The sequence below is a fragment of the Anguilla rostrata genome, chromosome 4, assembly GCF_018555375.3.
Source record: "Anguilla rostrata isolate EN2019 chromosome 4, ASM1855537v3, whole genome shotgun sequence".
Lineage (NCBI taxonomy): Eukaryota > Metazoa > Chordata > Actinopteri > Anguilliformes > Anguillidae > Anguilla > Anguilla rostrata.
Window position 1 is genome coordinate 43,509,023 of NC_057936.1, and position 21,577 is coordinate 43,530,599.

A 21,577-nucleotide genomic window follows, 5' to 3' on the forward strand; every position below is an offset into this window, starting at 1 on the left:
TCTTATACAGTCAGGGTTAGGGTTAGGGTTTTTATTCTCGAACTCACCTGTATGGCTTTGTTCATCCACTGGGGGGAGCGCTTCTTCAACATACTTTTCCTTACCTTTGGAAAAAAAATGTACTTTGCGCCTTAAGAATAACCCTTTTGAACCTAACCCAATTTTCATTCACAATCTTGTAGTTAAGAAGTTTCACCTAGTCAATATTACTTTTTTCTTGCATCTTGTTGAAATTGGCTCATCTAAAATTTTTAATTCTGGCCACAGGGGAGGCCTTGATAATTTGCCATAATACATCAAATCTAACTGCAGGATGATCGCTCGTCCCAAGTGGCTCAATTACCTCTATGCTACAAATTCTGTCCAGATCATTACATAGCACCAGATCCAGAATTGGTTTCCCTCTTGTGGGCTGATTGACATACTGTGCCAAAAAGGTCATTTATAACATCTAAAAACTCTTCCTTACATTTTCCTTGTCCTGTCATCATTTCCCAATTAACAGCTGAGTAATTGAAGTCATCCATAATAATAGTCTCACAATCCTGACAGGCTCGTTTTATTTTTCCAAAGAGCATTGAGTTCACCTTACTGTCTGAAGCTGGCAGCCTGTATCACGCTCCTACCATAAGGGCCTTTTCATGTTCCCGTATGAGCTTTATCCAAATATCCTCACTAGGCACAAGCTGGTCAATTTCTGGAATTTTATGCACATTAAAATTTTCTTTTACATGGAGAGCTACACCCCCACCTCTCTTACTGGATCTATCCTTCCTAATGAGTTTGTACCCTTCTATATTATATTCAGCACCATCCTCATCTCCAAGCCATGTCTCTGTAATTCCAAATATGTCATAGCCCCCCCCCCCCTATTTATAGCAACCTCATGTTTCAAAAATGTATTTTTTATACTTCTAGCATTTAAGCAAAGACATTTCAGATTATTACTTCTACACATCCTCTCCCGTTCCCTCACCCCCACCGTCCCAAGCCACACTTACTACAACTCTACTTTAAAAAGAGTTAAATGCAAAGGTATTGGGACAACTGACACAATTTTTGTTGTTTTGGGGCAGACTGTGTAAAAAGGGCAGTAATTCCTACAGAGATCACTACACAGATCACCTGTTATGGATATAAATACCCACAAATGAATGCTGACTGTCTGCACTTAAACCTCATAGTCATTGTTTTAATCCAGTGTGCTAGAGCACAGAGCCAAAACTTTGTCACTGTCCCAATACTTTTGCATTTAATAGTACATTATCAATACTGAATATACATTGGGCTCCAGAATTATTGGCACCCTTGATAAATATGCACAAAAAATGCTAAAAACTAAAAAATAATAGTTATTTATTTTCCAACATGTGTAAACTAGTGTGCTTGATTAATGATTTATTGGAATCAACCAAAGTCTTACATTTTTTAAATAAAAAAAATATTTCCCCAAAAAACAGGTTCCACAATTATTGGCACCCCTGGTTTAATGCTTTGTGAAAAAAACCCTGGCAAAGATGACAGCCACGAGTCTTTTCCTATAATTTGTGATAAATTTAGAGAACACATTTGGAGGGATTTTTGACCATTGCTCCATGTAGAACTTTTCAGAATCATTGATATTATTGGGTTTGCACTTTTGGACCCCTCCATCTTCAGTTCAGACAACAGGGTTTTGATGGAATTTAAGTCTGGAGACTGAGATGGCCTTTGGAAAACATGGATGTTGATTTCACTTAAGCATTTCTGTTTAGATTTTGATGCATGCTTGGAGTCATTGTCCTGCTGGACAATTTACCTATGACCAAGTCCTAGCTTCTTAGCAGAGACAGCCACATTTTCTGCCAGAATTTCCTGGTACTTTGTTGAATTCATTGTGCCATTGATCTAAAATATTCCCCCGGGATTATCAATGACCCACCTCCATATTTGACCATAGGTATGAGGTTCTTCTCCTGTATGCATTCCTCTTTTGCCGCCAAACATGTCAATGGTGTGTATGGTCAAAATGCTTAATTTTGGTCTCATCTGACAATAGCACTCTCTTCCAGTCATAATTCCAATGAGGTTTGGCAAGCTCAAGATTCTTGGTTTTGTTTATTGTGCTCAGTAAGGGCTGTCTTTGTGCCACCCTTCCAAAGAGTTAGTTGGTATGGAGGTGCCATTTTATGTTTTTTTTAAACTTGTTGACTGCAAGAAACAAACCAATCTCTGCAATTCTTGAACAGTGATCCTTGGGTTATTAATGGCCTCCCTCACCATCTTCCTCACTGTCCGTGGGGTCACCATGCACTTGCTTCCTCTTCCTGGCAAATTTGCAACCATTCCATATGTTTTACACCTTTTTATTATTGCCCTTACAGTGCTAAGTGGTATGTTTAACCGTGTATGTCTTTGTTTGTACCCATTACCAGACTTGTGACGGTAAATTACCATCGGCCTCTTCTGAATTGACAGTTATTTGGCTTTTCCCATGCTGATGGATCACAAAGGGATTTTGTATGCTTGTTACCTCATTTTTATTCTCTAGTGAAACTGGAAGTGATGGAATAACACAATATAGTTCCTTTGGACTGAGATTGTATTGCCAATTTCATTTTGTTTGATTTTACTTATCAAACAAATTTTTGTTTAATAATTGTTAGGGGTGCCAATAATTATGGCACCTATGGTTTTCAGAAAAAATTGGATTACTTAATAAAAAAACATTGAAGCATGAGAGTAAATGTATTGAAATAAAAGTATGTAGTTTTCCCATATGTTTGAACATAACATATATAGATTATTACCTGTGTCATTTATTATACGCAGCCTTTTTTCTTCGTTTTTATTAAGGGTGCCAATAATTCTGGAGCCCTCTGTATGTCAAAAGGTGCCTTTCAGGTGGTATTTTATGTAAGTATTTTCAACTAAACGCATGTCTCTGCTGGACCAGATTTCGATAATGAGACAGATGTATTGAGCTTTCCGCATGTGCGCTCTTAAGTCATCCTTAACCCCTTCGTGCAGTGCCCCTTGTGGTCGGCACGTGAGCGTGCCTAGATTGCTCAATTCAGACATTCTGTGCTCCGGCAACCAAATTATGAGTTCAAAACACAAACTCTGTATTCTAGCTTTATTAGTAGACACTTCAGGACAACTATGCCAATGACTGAGTTTCTAAGCGCCACCATTGTTGTCCATTTACCAAGCACCCCCTCCCTGAAATCTCATCTGTAACTACACCCCCCACGCATGATATGCTGGACAATAGTTTCTATCTGGGCATACATGAAAACATTCTTTTACCACTAAAAATTCCTGTTCCGTCGTATCAACAAGATAAAGTCAACAATAGGTGAAGGTATGCCAGTAGAACTTGAAAAATGCTGCCCACTGAACACTGAAATACAAAAGAGGATTTTTTCTAAAATTATACCATGTCATTCTACTGTCCACTAAATATGGAATAAATATACAACCTTAACATTGGTTTTACGCGTAGAGGTGGCCCTTTCGAGACTGAGTGGTCATATATTGTCTTGGACATTCATTTGTGACGCGTGGGTACCTTCCAAAATAGCTGTGCCTAATACCACACGTGTTACGGTGTTGTAGCCCTTTGTTGTACTATTTGGCTTGATTGATAAATAATCTATCCAATAAAAGACAGAATAAGCTTTCTAACTATGTATAATATGACTTTATCCAAAATTTTGTCTCATTATCGCTGCATTACATATTCAGTCTGTGGTAGCAGTAAAAAACACTGCACCTGGCAAAACTTTATTGATGACTTTCATCATTTCTTGGAAAATATTATTATTCTTGAGAACTTCTGAGCATTGCTATGCCAAATATTTGCTGATAGACCTAGCTGATATACTATTTTCTGGTCTAAGTTAGAACTGGGGAACGGCAACATTGATTCGGTCTCGATCTACTGAACACAGATAAGATTTCATCGTCCAAATGTAAGTGTTACTGCTAAAAATATTTCGGTTATATGTTATTTTTGAAATTGAGTGTCTTTAATTACGTTAGTGGTATTTTATTTTTATAATGAGGATATTTCACACTGTAATGTAAGCGTTCGTTGGTAGCTGAGCAGTGTTTGAGTTTAATGCACCGGATTTGACCTGAACTGGAGCATTGCCAAAACATGGTGGACTGTTGAATATTGTTTTAATGTTGTCCCATCCCTATACAAGAAAACATTACATATTGTAGAGTACAGAAAAACATACGAGAGTTAGTGATTACACATTCAGATTTTGTAACACATTGTGTGATAATGTTTTATATCAATGTTTCGTCTTAAACTTTCATAAGGGGCACATGTATAGGCTTTATAATGGACAAAAAACATTTTTGGAGAGATTCTGGATATGTTTCAGAACCCCTAGATAGTTTAGGCCACTGTACTGACTGAAAGCTTGTAATTCCCACTTGAAATTATGCAACAGTGAGTTTTGTGAGTCAAAACAGTTAATTTGTCGTGAAATACATTATTATGTTGTTATTTACAGAAATGCATAATTTAGACATTTTGATTAGATTTGGAGACACTGCTTGGTTTTTGCTTCATAAATCTTTAGTAGCTCAACATATCCACCCATAGATTCTATGAACTTGTGGTCATGGAGTTATTGATCCAGGACATGTATAGTTTAACTTGTATGTATGGGATCTTTCAGTACTTCATTACAAACTAAATAAGAGCAAATTCAGTTTTGCTTTTTGCTGAGACAGTTGCCTTTGTGGCACTTTAGTTTATATTCATAATTTTGGAAGAAATAATCTACAGTTAGTATTGTAAATGGTACCAATGTCTTGTTTAATTTAAGCCATTTTTCAAATATCTGTGATGCTCACATCTGGAGTTAAAAAGCTTTACATAGTGTACCCCCTACATGGGGAAGGATTGGCCAGATTTGGCATGTGTGTGAAGGTGTTAATGATAGCTGTACACTGTGGAACAAGCTACTGACTCGGGTGCTTGCATCTTGGCATGGTGAAGAATTGAGAATTTGAAGCTGACTCTTTTTTTTAACAGTTGACAAAGGAAGCAGACCATTGACAATGTAATGAACAAAGCTATCAGTAAGCCCCAATTAATGACTGATGGCCATGTCCCAGTATCAGCCGTCAAGCAATTCAGTCTGTCCAGATTCAGTTGATTTACTAGTGAGCATAGCTGCTCTGCTAAGAATGTCAGAATCTAGAAGAAAAAAAAAAAAAAATTGTTAGCCTCTTTGTTGTGCGCGATGCTGAGTGACTAACGCCGGGCACCCACCGCACGTGTAGCGTAAGCAGCACGGCACGGCGCGTAGCGTGTCTCCACTGGTTCCGTTTGTGTCGCGCAAAGGCTTGCTTAAAGCTCTATATATTCCTAGTAGCTCTCGCAGTCTGCAGTGGGATTACATAGTGTATTTCACGTTTGTTCACGACTGTTGATTATGGGTAAGTGAATACTTGGTGAGAGACCTTTTTCAGTCTGTTAATATGGTAATATTTTTAACACATGTAAATACGTGAGAAAGTAAACGCTTTAAAGAATTACCACGAGCTTAAATCGCAACGTAGCCTACATAATAATCAATCTCAAACTGCATTCATTTATTTGCTTGGTTAACAAGCGTGCCAACTTTATGAAGAATATGTAATGATCATAATAATAATAATAATAATAATAAATAATCCATAATCAACCATTGGGAATTCCCGTGTCGTCTTGTTATTCACATCAAAACATTTATATGATCATATTTAGTAAAATCAGTTAATCGTCAAAAAGATAGCGTAACAGTTTAAACTTGAAGGGATATGAACACCACAACGTCATGAACACCGGAAGCTTTGAAGTACAAGTGCAATAAAGGCTTGCTTACACCTTCATTTATAAAATAGGTGCATTTCCATCGGCAAGACCACTAAATCTGATTTTTTAAAGCTCTGTGGATTATCTGATTTTATTAACAAGCCCTTTTTGAAAGCACGGCGAACGAAGACATCGGAAGTCAAATAGGCTGAGCAACGGTTGGTTAAAAACTACCTTCCAACACTCGAGCTAACAAACCGCTGCTCGGTGCATTCACTTCTACATCATTCATTAGGCTACGTCTTTCTGTGGTGTATTTTCAAATTTACCCCGCCCCCCTCCGCAAAATAAGATAGCGAAACTAAGTTTGCCTTTTTTTTTTTCCCCAGGTTCCAGTTTTAATTTTTTTTTCCTGCCAGGACAATAGAAAAACGAAAAAGCTTGTATTTTTTAGCTGCTTATAAAATATCTGGTGTTATCTTTCTCCACTACTGCAAGAGGGAACTAGGGACACACCCCCAGTAATATAAGGATGAAATATAAATCAGAGCATGTATACCTAGCATTTTAGAGCATATTTCTGTGTATAAACAGGCCATCGTGACGCGCGACAAGCCGAAAAAATAGAACAGAAGCGAAAAACTACGCTTCAGTTCGCTTGTGTTGCGCGAGCTTCGCAGCCGGTTCGCAACGCGTTCGCATCTGGTGGAGACGACGTCGCCCGCTGCCATTGTAATAACAGTACTTCAACTACGCTTCAGTTACGCGCATAGTGCGCTCGCGGTCGATACGCGTGCGGTGGGTGCCCGGCTTGAGTCACATATTGAGATGGCAGGTATGCCATCCCACCAAGTTACTCCTTGGCGGTGCAACATGCCTCATAACTATACAGCACAGAGAGTTTGGCACTTTTCAGGATTTCCTACAGAAATAACCACAATGACCAAAAGACTCTCAGCCCTTAAATACAATCATTTCTGCACCTTCAGAATTCAAAAGCAACTTCACACGTCCGCACAATAAATCCTCAAACTTAAGGGATTCTGCGTTTTCTCCTCCTTATTTTTTCCTGCCCGATTACATCATTACAGTGCTGCAAGCCCACAAACAATGTCTCCTCATTGGACATTTACCTACACTAGCCAATCATTTAGCTACACCAGCATCAAAATGTCACATACACACGCAGAATGGGCTTATGTCTTTTTCCCCAAGGATCGAATCCCACCTGGGACTTTGGCAAATTTTTCATTTTCTATGCATGCTCACTTGTTCACTAATCATTGTCTATTATTTCTCAACTATTGCCTTTGCAACTGTATAATTCTTCTGGATTCGTGTGCACCAAATCTACCTGGTCTTTCACCATATACACTGTATTATGAGATACCATCTACACATTCAGTTAACCAACTACACATTCAGTTAACCAACTACATTTGCTTTCAATGTGAATGTTTTTTAGCCAGCTACAATATAGCCAGGCCATATGGAATAACAAAAATGGAGGTCAGTTGTGCTTACTGGCCTGCCTTCTTTAAAACCACGACCACATGACGGCATTGAACAACCTCTTCTTATTGCAAAGCCGTTCATATCCATTTAACTAAGTAGGTGTTTATAACTTCATTCCCTTATGCAATATTGACATACAAATTATTCCAGAAATCAGAGGATCGAATATAAGCTAAGGCTCAGGCAAATCTTTATTTTCTTATGCACTCTTATTTGCTGACTTATAATTGTTTATTGCTTTTGCAGTTATCAGAATATCTGAATCTTCAATGCAGCCATATGCATTTTATGACAGCATATTTATTGATTTCCTTCAAAAGTTACAACAGCTGACCACAGTGGCATTTCTACTAACTATTTACTTGGCTACTATAGAAAACGTTCTTATCAGCAAATGCCACGTTTCTACATTAGCTAATGTTACCTCCCCCTGTTCTCTATCTACTGACATACAAGCAATTAGTACGTTTCTACAGTCTACAACAGTGTTTCTCAACCCTGGTCCATTCAAGGACTGCATATACTAGCTAATACCATCTGCTTTATCTGCATCTGCATCTGTTCAATAAGGAAACTCATCTCGGTCATGGTCAGTATATTTTCTTTGTACTATAGTCTGTGATCATGTCAAACTTCACCTAAATGCCCATTCTGCATTCGCTTCTCATGGTAAAATGAAAAAACACAGGGCCAAGTTATTTTAAATAATTTAGGAAGCATTAGGTAGCAACATTGCTTTGGAATACAGCATGTTGAATTTCTGTTTGCTAAGATAGGCAATATTGTTTATTGTAACTTGCCGTAACTATTTGTTTAACTATTGCTTATTTGATTCATAGTGTTTGATTTATGTTTATCAAGTCAAGACAACCTCTCTTAGAAGTGGTATTTCATTGAATTTATTGGAATTCAATTCTGTTTACTTTCCAATTTGGTTCCAATTCTGTTTCCTTAGACCTGGGTGCAATTCCAGTTCCAATTCCAATTGCAGGAATTGAATTGAAATTTACTGTGTTCTCAATTAAATTCATGAATATTCCCAGCACTGGTGTATAGATTGTACAATAGTCTGTGCACATTTCAGTTTAAATCTCTATAATTATTACTGTATGCTTGGTAAAAACAACACTGCACTGTTTGTCCAAACTCAACACATCAACAGTTATCAACACTGAACCCTTGTCAACTGCCAGCACTATCTACAATTGTTGACTGCAAAAGCACAATTATTTCTCCCCTTTTTGTAGAGGATTGAGGAGATCATGAAGAGAACAAGAAAGGGTGATGCTGATGCCAAGGTAAGACCATGGAGGCCAAAGGAGGGTTGCAAAAGTTATGCTTGGAAATGGAAAACATGGAACACAACCTTAAGAGTGGAGCTGAAGATTCAACAAGAAGAATTTTCAAAGTCTGAGAGTGAAGTCCAAATAATTTTGTTGCTTCTATCAGCTTATAACAGCTAATAGCCTACCTTCTCCATTTGGCCTTGGTGTATGCCTGAGTACATTTGGAAATTAGCAAGTACACTCTTTTTTTATAAAATGTTCACAATTCATAAATATACATTTCTGTGTTGTGTTTTATAAATAGCGTTGACTGGGCATGTTTGTACTGGCTGTGTTTCCTATTACAGTTGAGTGCATTTGTCCTGTTGAGTGAGTGGTCGTACTGGCTTTGGGTGTTTTATTGAGAGTGGCAGTTGCTATTATGCAGAGCAGCATACAGTATTGAAAAACATCAGATCAGTGTTAGGGCTCAATTTTCCAGCTGGTGCATGGCATGTGACGAGCTGTCTCACTGGCGAAGTGGAATTTTTGTCATGGATTTTGACGTGCTTGAGACTAAATGGTATTCTGTCAGGGCCACTGTCATCAAGTAGAACTTTATTGACAATAAAGGCAATACAGTTATGTTTGGCGGTATGGCTCTGTTCTGGAGCTCTCCCGCCAACCACGCAGCCCGCGTGGATAAGGCCGGGAGGCCAGCAGCCAAACCCCCCCTAGAGGGGTACACACAGAACAGATCCAGCAGCAAAGCAGTTTTTAACACATATGAATGGAGCAAATGCAATTTCTTAACACATAAGGATGGAGCAATACAACTTCTTAACACATATGAATGGAGCAAATGCAATTTCTTAACACATAAGGATGGAGCAATACAACTTCTTAACACATAGGAATGGAACAAATGCAATTTCTTAACACATAAGGATGGAGAATGCAAATTCTTGACGCATGGGGAAGGAGCTGGGGTGGTGGAGGGGATTTACGAAGCAACGTGCAGCGCTTGCATGCAGGAGGAGCAGCCGAATGAGTAGAGGGAGGCTGTTTAAGTAGACCGCCCTGTTAGTGAATGTACTGTGATAGGCTAACATCACTCAGCTGAGCCATCAGCTGATTCGGCCGGAGCGCTTGACTGCCAGAACTACGCGATGCTCCATTTCTGTCAGGGCCACTGTCATCAAGTAGAACTTTATTGACAATAAAGGCAATACAGTTATGTTTGGCGGTATGGCTCTGTTCTGGAGCTCTCCCGCCAACCACGCAGCCCGCGTGGATAAGGCCGGGAGGCCAGCAGCCAAACCCCAAAACAACCATATGCCGATATGCTATCAATAAGTGTCTCCGGCTGATGTGATGACTATGTGTACGACCACCTGGAGGAAGCCCTTCGTCCAGTCGAGCCTTTCGGCTTGAGGCCGTCTATATTTTTACATGGATCAGTGGTTATGTGTACCAACAGCATGTTGGACATTCCCCTGAGGCCAATACTTAGATGTAATATTAATTAATAACCCCAAGGAACATACTATGTGTGGTATGATATTAGGCTATGTGTACCGACAGCTTGTCGGTATTTCCCCTCGAGCGCCGAGATTTGAACTAACCGGGGGAAATATACTACCGACTACGTCAGTGTAAATGAATCCTCACTCGTTGCATAGGCCAGTAGTAGCAGCAGTAGGAGCGCGGTGGCAGTAACGCAGCAGCGTAGGAGCCATAGCGCAGCAGCAGTAAGAGCAGTGATGTGAAGCACGTGTTCAACAATGACGTGATGACTATGTGTACGACCACCTGGAGGAAGCCCTTCGTCCAGTCAAGCCCTTCGGTTTGAGGCCGTCTATTTTTTTATTTTTTTTTATTAATGGATCAGTGGTTGTGTACCAACGCATGTTGGACGTTCCCCTGAGGCCACTAGTTAGATGAATTATTAATTAATAAACCAGGGGAACATACTATGTGAGATGTAATATTAGGCTATGTGTACCGACAGCTTGTCGGTATTTCCCCTCGAGCACCGAGATTTAAACTAAACCGGGGGAAATATGCTACTACCTGCATCAGTGTAAATGAATCCTCGCTCATTGCCATCCATACAAGCATGCATGGACAAGACCAGGAGAGGGCAGCAGCAAAACCCCCCAAAGCAAACATACGCCGACATGTTAGTACTTAGTCTCTGACATAGGGCGACATAGCTCAGGAGGCAAGACCGACCGTCTGGCAGTCGGAGGGCCGCCGGCCCGAACCCCGCCCTGGGCGTCGAAGCGTCTCCGAGCAAGACACCCAATCCCTAACTGCTCTGGCGAATGAGAGGCATCAACTGCAAAGCGCCCCGGACAAAAGCGCTATACAAATGCAGTCCATTTAGTCTCCGGCTGAAGTGATGACTATGTGAAATGCCATTCGGCTACCGGAAAGGCCCTTCAACCAGTCAGCTCGAGGCTGTTCTAACATTGTGGGTCAGTGGCTATGTGTACCAAGGGTTGGTTTTTTTTTTTTTTTGATTTTATTCTATTTGTAATGTTAAAGGCTATGCCTACGTGTATGGCCTTGGCTTCTATCAATCAAATTTATTTGTATAGTGTATTTTACGGCAGTTGTCACAATGCATTTTACGGACAACCCTGACCTGAACCCCCACAGGAGCAAGCCTAAGGCGACAGTGGCAAGGAAAAACTCCCTGTGGCAGATAGGAAGAAACCTCGGAAGGAACCAGGCTCAAGGGGGAAACCCATCCTCCTCTGGTCGGCTCAGGTTGTCGATTGTGACAAGCATGTCAGTCAGTGGCTCAGCTACCTCGTAAGTCCAAGGCCATTCAAACTAATCACCAAATATCATTAGGCTATGTGTACCAGCAGCTTGTTCGTATTTCCCCCCAGCACAGAGATTTAAACCAATTAGAGGGAAATATACTACTCATATTAGTGTAATGAATCCTCGTTCAGTAGTAGTGCAGCAGCAGCAGCAGCAATAAACAGCAGGAGCAGTAGCATCAGCAACAGCAACATCAGCAGTAGTGGCAGCAGTACGCAGCAGCAGCAGTAGCAGCAGCACTAGCAGCAGCAGTAGTAGCAGTAGCAGCAGCAGGAAACTGATTACAGAGGAAACATTGGCGGCTGCGATGCCGGTACTTGCCAGTAGACAGTAGCAGCCGTGCTCCTATACTGCAAAGCTCATAGCTTTTGAACGGAATTGTCAATGCCAACGGATGAAGTACATGTCCAAAGCCCCGTAGCTTCACTGAGGATGCTGGGAACCATCACTGCTGCCGTTGTCACACTGGAGCAGGAGTGGTGGTGTAGAACTCCGGAATGGGGACCACATTGCCAATGAGACCGAGGCGGACGGCAACCAGATTTTGTCATGGCATTTCCCAATGAAGGCTCCTCAGGGCTCGCATGGGGGCGCCACCACAGGTACCGGGTCATGGAGGAGGACAGAAAACAGTGCTAGTATGCAATAATGACACAAGTTTCTTCATTTTCTTAGATGAAAAGCTTGAGGTGTATACGATATATAGCTAATTTAAGCATATTTGCCATGGTGAGATCATATAAAGAACCATGAAGCATAAGGAAATGCAGTTTCCAACAGTGGGTACTTCGGGGTTGAAACACTTGCCTTAAGAGAGACCAGTTGTGAACGCAGTTATGAGGCTGAATAGTCTATACATTTTTTTTTTTTTTTTTTTTTTTAAATTGTGGGGAAATGCATTATGCAGAGATTGGATGAACATATTTCTGTTTCTGCCCATCAGGCGTCACGATGAGGCTAATCTTGCGTTGCGCTATCGGAAGCGACTCCTACCAAACGGATACGCTGGAAAAGATGCATAGCCTGGTCCCGAAAGCCGAGACGATTGGCGATCGTGTTTTTGAGTTTCGCTTACATTACAGGCATTTGGCAGACGCTCTTATCCAGAGCGACGTACAACAAAGTGTATAATCATAACCAGGAACAAGTATGACGAAACCCCTAGAGAGAAGTACCGGTCCAAGTGCAGGGAACAACCGCATAGTTCAACTTGGACCCTGAAGGTTAAACTGATTAACACTAACAACGATAACGGCAACAACGCTTAATTCGCTGACATAAGGGCCACTCCGGGCAAGGGCAGGCATCGAAGCAATAAGGTTCGAAGAATTATTTCTCAATACGTCGTTATTTAAAAATTATTTAACAGTTGGGCACAGTGGGCTGCTTTAAAGGGCCACAATGCATTACTAATATGCTTACCGAATGAGTATATTAGGAGAGGAATTGGAACCAGTCTTTTTTTTATTTTTTATTTTATTTATTTATTTATTTTTATTTTTTTATTATTAATTAATTAATTAATTAATTTATAATTCACGTATTTATTTATTTTATTAGCCATCGTATTGCACTCTATTTAGACGAAAATGCAATGTACGATTAAAGAAACTATGACAAAGTTGCGAAAGCACATGCTACAAATCTGCCTGGAACCAGCCATACCGGCAGCAGGTCCAAGGATGACGCGCCACGCCATTCGCGTGAGCATGCAATTGTAGAGACGGCGAAGCCAATACCTAGGCTATGTGGAGCATGTCCGTAGCAGGAGGTATGATTTTTTCCTCAACATGTGTGCTCAGTCGTGTGGTCACATGCCTGATCACATGCACGGTGAAGAGGTCAGAGCAGTGACGCGGAGAAGGCTACATGAAATCCCTTCTCCGCTGTGATAAGCCTAAACGCCCGTTTAGGTGTCATGGAATACAACGATACACTTATGAATGCGGAACGTACGCATTCGCGTCTTGCAACAGCACAATATTGAGAGAACCAGTTGGATAAGACAACGTTAGCCTATTTTGTCTCATTACAATAAACATTAGCAATCCCTAAACATTCAGCAGCGTGATCTGACAGCTAAATTAGATAGCCAACCAAATTGTATCCTCGCAGATTTAACACCAATATGAATTTAATGTTTTTATTTTTTCTGTCGCGATGATTGGGTCCTGATAGGGAACCGGCTTTTTAAGCGCGAATCGTGAATCAGTGGAGAACAACTTTCAGAAACCGAAAGTTGAAGCCGAAGCTGGTTTGCATTTACAACATTGGCTGTAGCCTACTTGCCGGTAACAGTCCAACACTCCTTGTAGTGTAGCGATTCAGCGAAGGGTAGAATGCAGCTTTGAACAATTTAGACATCTCAGCTCTTTGCAACACGCCCTGCCGCCCATGTTCAATCTGCCAAACCTATAACAGCCAGAGTTTAACTGCGATCTCGAAACCCAATTTTTTCGGAATACTGTTTACACCAGGAAGTAGGCATGGGGCTATCTAGTAGCTGCGTGTTAGCGACTGTCCTTAATCCGTCAGCCGTTCGTAATGAACAAGAGATTCTTTATCGATACGCCTACTTTTCCCATCTCAGCCAAGCGTGAGAACTTTGGCGTTCTCAATTCAGACATTTCCGCTTAGATTTACGTGCACGAACCCCAAATTCGCGTAAAACGGTTGATTGGAAGACCCCGCTCTGATCAAGTAGAGGATGTAGCGTACGACCCAATTCTACTGCGTTCAGGAAGGTAGCCGAAAACATTCACGCCAGGAATTCTTTAGCAGTGACGCATCTAGCTTTGACTCTGGTGGTGAGAACTCGACAATAAGCATGCCATTAACTTGTGCCCGCATATGTTGGAACGTTTCCGCTTTTAGCGAAAGACTTGCGATATTCGTGGAACCAGCCCCTCTGTGAGACGCCCCCGCAATCGAACGTGTATATTCGGTGTTGTTAATTTAGCGACTTTTAGAGGAGGCCATAGCTACTTTCTATAGAAATATTTGGCAACACTGTATATTATGCACTTACGCTAGACTCAGAGCTCAGCAGAATTTAAATAAGGTTGATGACATTACCCGGCAAAAATCTGCAGCTAGCAGATATGGACGTGGCAGCAGCTTCCAGGCTTGAACATGGCGTCCTCCACGGAGGGGCGGCGTCGCCGCAAAGCAGCGCTCCTTGAATGAAGCTCCCTGGCCAGTTAGCAGTGAGGACAGTGCACCGGTATCCGCAATATTTGGAATAAGCCGCTTTAGACAACGCTTTGCGTGGCTGGCCCCGAAATGGATCGCCTGCCTGCTGCAGCTGGAGCTTAGAGGTAAGGAGCAATGCACATGAATAGCGAGACTTCTTCATAGTGCCTAGGCTGCTAGGCTAGACTAGCAGCTAACATGTAGCAAGTAGACTTGGTTTAGACTGGCAACGTGCCGTAGGCTAGCTGGATTGCAGGAAGAAGCGCCGATTTACGAAGCAACGTGCAGCGCTTGCATGCAGGAGGAGCAGCCGAATGAGTAGAGGGAGGCTGTTTAAGTAGACCGCCCTGTTAGTGAATGTACTGTGATAGGCTAACATCACTCAGCTGAGCCATCAGCTGATTCGGCCGGAGCGCTTGACTCTCGTGACCTGCCAGAACTACGCGATGCTCCATATTTGGAGACTCACTGTGTGCCGAAGTGGGAAGACAGGCTCGGTTGTGAGCGAGGTAGCCTAAAAATAAAATTCATGCATCAGTTTGGAAATATTAAGGGTTCTATGTCATTGGAATAAAAATAATAACCAAATGCCATTGTTGTGAGTGATGGACTCATGCGTAGGCTGACCAGATGTCTTCTTTTTGCTGAACATGACATCTTTTTGTGTCAAAAAATATCCGTCCAGGAGGGATTTCTAAATTCCTCAATTGTCCAGTTATGTTTTGCTTGTTCCATATACCGTATAAACATATAGCCTAGTTTTATGTTCATAACATCTGCCCACCTGTCCTCTTTTTTTGAGATCCAATATATAGTCACCCTACTCCAGTGTTATCATTTTTTCTTTTATTATATCTACTGAGTCATTTTATTGCTGTGTAAGGCATAATTGGCATTTATGATACCATTGTCATTATTTCTTAGTGATAGCATAGTGCATTAAAGCTATTTAACTAAAGATTTCATAGGAAATTAAACCTTATTAATTACACATTTAGGCAGTGGCGTCACTAGGGTTGGTGACACCTGGTGCGGTCGACCGTTGGTGTTATCTGATGTTGGTGACTGGGGGGGGCTTCGCTGTTGGAAGTTCGTAGACGGGGGGGGGGGGGGGGCTGGGCGGGGGGCTGGTGGGTGTGGGCTCAAGGAATTACATGTTATGCATTCAAATGACAAAGTGCTTCTCGTCACATTAATACCGCTAATTAAATCAACTGCCAGTAAACTGCTTCGGACACATTCAACTCGTCGCTACACAAAACAATGCCCAAAAAAATTATTGGCAGTCATTTCAGTGTCACCCCCCTCTGATGCCACCCGGTGCGGTCTGCACCCCCGGCACCCCCCTTCAATAAAACTTCTCATATGAGATTTGTTTGGACTCCGTTTTTGGAAAAGGTGACAGTCCTACTCCAGACCTCCCACATAAGAATGTAAGTTTCCTCTTGGGATAAGCTTATTATGATAAGTACTGTATATCCTCGTCTTCCATTGCAGTGGTAGACCATGGAAATTGGCAACAGGCCAGTGCACAAAACATACGGCGCTTAAAAGAAGTGAAAAAAACGTCATTTGTTTGGCTATGATTGAATTCAGCTGCAACACATGATAATGCCACTGATAATGCATTCCACCTATCTCAACACTTTTCCCACCTGCACAGCACACTTTGAGCTGTGCACTCCTGACCTCTGCTCACGAAAATACAAAAATTCAGAAGCCACGCCCAGGTAAACTGCATGCATGCGCTGTGTGTTATTGATTCTGGAAAATAGAGCTAATACATCAGTACACTTCCGGGGCACAACTGCAGTTCCTTTAGTAGATGGCGCAAGTATTCCACAGACAAGGTAGCATAACTATGCAAGCATATGAACAATATACTAGGATCAAGATACTACACTATCTTTACCCAGATATGCAGTGCAGTCCATAATCATGTGGACAGTGACACAGTCCCAGATCTGGACTGCTGAGGTTGGGGGGGCAGACAGATTTGGGGGGCAACTTTTTATTGATTGGAATAGCAGGTATGCCATCTCGGCAAGTTACACCTTGGCTGGGCGGCATGCCCCATGCGGCCATGCCTATATAGCACCGAGAGTTTGCAGCTTTTCAGGACTTCCTACATAAATACCTACAATGGCCACAGACTCTCATCCCTTAAATTTCCAGCCAAGACAGCTAGTAAGTTTGTGGCTCAAGTAAGATCGCGGACTTGGGACCACTGAGCCTTAGAAAGAAAAAAGATATTACATTTGTTAAAAAACTCATGCAACTTGTGTAGGACCTCCTGAAAATAGAGTTAGTTTCAAATAGTCTCTTTAAAAAAAAAAAAATTATCTTTTGGGATAATGTCTCATGGTCGCATTTGAAAAGGAGTATCCTATTTTCTTTTCACTTTTCTCATGTCTGTGAATATAGCTCCTGGAATAGCCTCATGTGGTCCACTTGAAAATTAAAAAATAAAATAAATAAATAAGTAAATAAATTAAATAAAGTAAAATGTTTACAAATAAAATGTTATGCTATGTTTATTATCTTATGTTACCTCTGAGCAGTCAATCTTTTTTCCATTTATGAAGACAAACGGGCTTTCTTCCCCTCTTGCCTTGCTTTCTTCACTATGGGCCAAAGCTCTTGCTGCTTTATCCTCTGGGGACAGTGCTTCTGTGATCCTTAGTTTGTTGTCAAGAAGAAACTTTGAGCCTTTCAGCTCCTTCCGGACATCATCACGCAGACGTCGCATTGCAAACAGGACGATGGATGACCTACTTGAGCCGTCTTGTCATCGTTGCACGATGCGATGTACGATGTCGACCCCCTCCTTCAGACTGTCACAAATTTTGGGAGCCATTTTCCCTAGGATATCAATGATCCTGCTCCTGCTGTCTTTTCCATATTCCTCCCTCACGCTATGAATCTTCAGGAACCGTCTTCGGCTATAACGTTGACAGTCAGCAATATCTGCTTTCAGAGTCTTATTTTCTACTAATAATTTATGAACCCCGTTTTTCATGTCTTCCAGTGTTTGTTTCTGTTGATTGACGTCCAAAGTAAGCTGCTGGACTGTCAAGGTTAGCATCTCCATCTGTTTTGAAGTTGACTCCGTTGTTTTTTCTGTGGGGGAGATTTTCCGGAAAGTCTCATCATGTTTTTAGCTAGCGCACGGATTGCTTCTAGTATATCAGCATTTTCTCTGTTGTCACACTTCACCTTTTTCGTTGGAGGTTTCAAAGGAGTATCTGGGAGAGGAATCGCAAGATCATCAGAATGGAAGTCTGGGTTAGCTTCGACCAAGTCAACATCTTCTATTAACTCTTGTCCGCGAAGTTCATTGAAATCCTGCATGGCTACAGGGTTGTTGCAAGCCCCAGGCTCATGTGGCATGTCTGGTGTAACGCCATCAGCTTCCTCCATTGTCATGGTCATGGACAAAATTTTTCTGCCCCTTCTTTTTCCCATTCAAGTTTGTTCCAGCTCAACGTAAAAAGTTGTCACTTCTGTGTTGCCTTATATTGATAGTTAAAATTGCATTGGTTGTTAAACCACAAAACCCTCCGAAATACCCGACCGAGCAAAAAAAGCATGCCCTCCTACGTCGCTGCCATCTTGTCCTCCATGGCGGTTGCTCCCGATGAACTAACATGAACATGGGATGATGTATTTGTGACAATTTCCATTGACCAGTCAACGGTCTGCAGTATCGAATTGCAGCACGGATAGTACCTTTGGTACCTACCCCAGAGCAGGACCTAAAATCGGCACGGGTACTTGTGAACGGCACGTGTCAGTTGGCATTGGAAAAGCAAAACAAAGTGGGAGCATGGATTCAGGCACGGCATGGTAGTGGAGAAGCACCATTAGACATCTTTTTGACGATTAACTGATTTTACTAAATATGATCATATAAATGTTTTGATGTGAAAACAAGACGACACCGGAATTCCCAATGGTTGATTATGGATTATTTATTATTATTATTATTATTATTATTATTATGATCATTACATATTCTTCACAAAGTTGGCACGCTTGTTAACCAAGCAAATAAATTAATTCAGTTTGAGATTGATTATTATGTAGGCTACGTTGCGATTTAAGCTCATGGTAATTCTTTAAAGCATTTACTTTCTCACGTATTTACATGTGTTAAAAAATATTACCATATTAACAGACTGAAAAAGGTCTCTCACCAAGTATTCACTTACCCATAATCAACAGTCGTGAACAAACATGAAATACACGATGTAATCCCACTGCAGACTGCGAGAGCTACTAGGAATATAGAGCTTTAAGCAAGCCTTTGCGCGACACAAACGGAACCAGTGGAGACACGCTAAGTGCCGCGCCGTGCTGCTTACGCGCCGCTTACGCTACGCGTGCGGTGGGTGCCCGGCGTGAGTCTAACATGGAGTTTGATGTTGAATGGGTTTCTATTGGACGGGGGATAGGGGGTTTGCTTACACAGGTATATCTAAATATCTAAATATTGAAGCAAGCAACCTAAAAACTGTCTGGGGTGCACACAAAAGCCTGGGTAGGTGTGAAAATGACCCCAGAAGTGTCATAAAGTGAAATTCCCTGTTAAATGTAGTATTTCCAGTAATGAAGGGTGTTGTATATTATTATACCACAAGGGAGATTACTTTCATTTTAAACCAACCAGTGATCATTATGTGTTAGAGTAATAAATGGGCATAGTTAGGCTCTATGAAAATTGCTGTACATTTAAATGTATTTACTGTATACTCCAAGGTATAATTTAGACTCAGGCGGTTATAGTTCCCATTAAGTGCTTATATTACTGTGGCTTTTAAGCCTATACAGGTGCTTTACACTCCAATGTATTTACTTTACAGTTATATATTTAAAAATTATAATCAAATCAATATGACTGTTATAATTATTCTATGACTTTAAACAAACCACCTTAAATGCTTCTTCACGATTTAGAAAGCCAATTGTGAGTACAGCAGTCTAAAAGATGTACAGTAATTTTAGTACCCTTGTTATGGCAAAAGTAGGCTTACTACTTATTAAGGTAGGTTAAGCAAAATAATCAGGTAGCTGGTTAGCTTATTTTAGAAACAACAAAAAACATTAACCACATTGGGGTGCATATAACATAAAATTATAACGTTAACAAAACGACACATATAACCAGGGGTGTAACAAAGTACATTTACTTGAGTACAGTACTTAAGTACATATTTCGAGTATCTGTACTTTACTTGAGTATTTATTTTTTTGGAAACTTATGACTTTTACTACATTTGAAAGATAAATATTGTACTTTTGACTCCACTACATTTCTATGAAGGTTGTCGTTACTCGTTATTTTGAAGCATAGCTTTGAAGTCAACAGTTGAATATTTTTTTATTTTCTAAAATGCGATTGGCCACACGCTGTGTTCCTCACAAGGGAAAAACCAATCACAGTAGCCTACTTCTAATATGCTGTCAGTCAAGTTCAAAGTGCTTACTTGTTGCACCAGTGGTTGAGCAGTTCAATTTGAACTTGGCGGCGGTAACTATGGCGACGGCAGAAGATAAGGATGATTCTTCTCCACCAGAGCACCCATAGCCATATCTCAAGTGCATGTTTGAGATTTGTGAAATTCAAAAAGATCCATATTGTTTTAAACGTTTGCTCTGCTTACCGCGCATGAACTACATCGCTGCATTCAGAAACTCACCGCCCAAACTGAAAAACCATGTCGAGGTATGTAAACGTTAGCTAACGGTAGCCCGTTTGCTAATTATGAAGTTGTCTGTGGTTGCAGTTTTTATGCTAGGATTGGTCAGATGAACCGTTTCACATTTCAGGCAATGCTGTCTATCATCAGGGGTTAAATTGGGGGTGGACGTGGGTGGACGGTGTCCACCCACCTTTGGTAAATAAATAATTTTGACCGGCAGTGTTACAAATAACTATGAAAAATCCAGTCCATTTAGGTTCCAGTCCATGTGTTCCCTCTAGCCAGTTACTCAAAAATCCGAAGAAAAAAAAAAAAGCTCAGGAGGAACAGTCGTTTATATAGACAGCACAGAAAGAAAAATATCGTTGATTGTCTTGATTGATTGGAAGCGGACGCGGCAGGTAGTTTCATTAACATGTAATTTCATCTATGCAACATTTTAAAGAGAGGTGAATAAACAGCCCCCATGAACGCCGGCTATTATTAACGGCAACTTTGATTGCTTAAGCAAAATCAGCAGGTTGCTGGTCAGCAGCTAAGTTAGGATTGAATATTTCCCACATACATAACGTTTTATTCAGCGGCGACTGGTGAGCTGAAAAGTGGTGGGGCGCAAATCTTTACTTTAAACTAATCATTGATCTCAACCTGTTTTCATTAGTAATTTTCCTTTATAATTGTGATGTTCTGTGTAAGGACCCACACGCAGACCAGGGAAATCCAAAAAACGTTGTCTTTATTCAGTCCGAGGTTCGAAGCCAGGTAATCAGAGAGAGGACGGTGCCGAATCGAGTTTCCAAAAGAATAGTGAAAAGACAGGCAAAAAATCAAAAACCAGGAGATCAGAATGGCGAAGGTACAAAGGGACAGGCAAAAGAGAAGTCAAGGCAAAGCGAAGGTCGAACCAGAAGCAAACAAAACCAAAAGGGGCAGGCAAACTCGAAGTCGGGCAAAGGGGTGTCGCAGGAATCTCAATAGACAAAGGCTTACAAATAATCGGCACAATGAATATGATCAGCGTTCTGACTCTGAGCTGGTGGAAAAGACTGACATTTATACACTGGGGAAGGTAACAATCAAGGAGGGGTTAAGTGAGTGAGGGAGGAGTAACAAACAACATCCAGGTGAAGAACATTAGGAAAACTAATTCAATGACAGGGGACTGACAAAACGCGGACTGGAATCACATAGACAACAATGATAATAGACGGCCTGGGTGAAGCAGGTATACACGTGCAGAGAGAGAGAGGTGCAGTTAGAGCAAGAGA

General features: G+C 41.2%; 1 protein-coding gene and 1 long non-coding RNA gene across 5 annotated transcripts in view; both read left to right on the plus strand.

Moving 5' to 3' along the window:
- The window catches only part of LOC135254139 (uncharacterized), a 159,722-nt gene that overhangs the window by 90,938 nt on the left and 47,207 nt on the right, over nucleotides 1–21,577 (plus strand). The gene's annotated exons all lie outside the window — the stretch shown is intronic.
- LOC135254129 (MAP7 domain-containing protein 2-like) overlaps nucleotides 1–21,577 on the plus strand; it is a 108,205-nt gene that overhangs the window by 52,189 nt on the left and 34,439 nt on the right. For all 4 annotated transcript variants that reach the window (XM_064334108.1, XM_064334109.1, XM_064334106.1 and 1 more), the window contains exon 9: nucleotides 8,563–8,613. In XM_064334108.1, coding sequence (XP_064190178.1) covers nucleotides 8,563–8,613 — 51 coding nt within the window. The remainder of the gene's footprint in view (nucleotides 1–8,562; nucleotides 8,614–21,577) is intronic.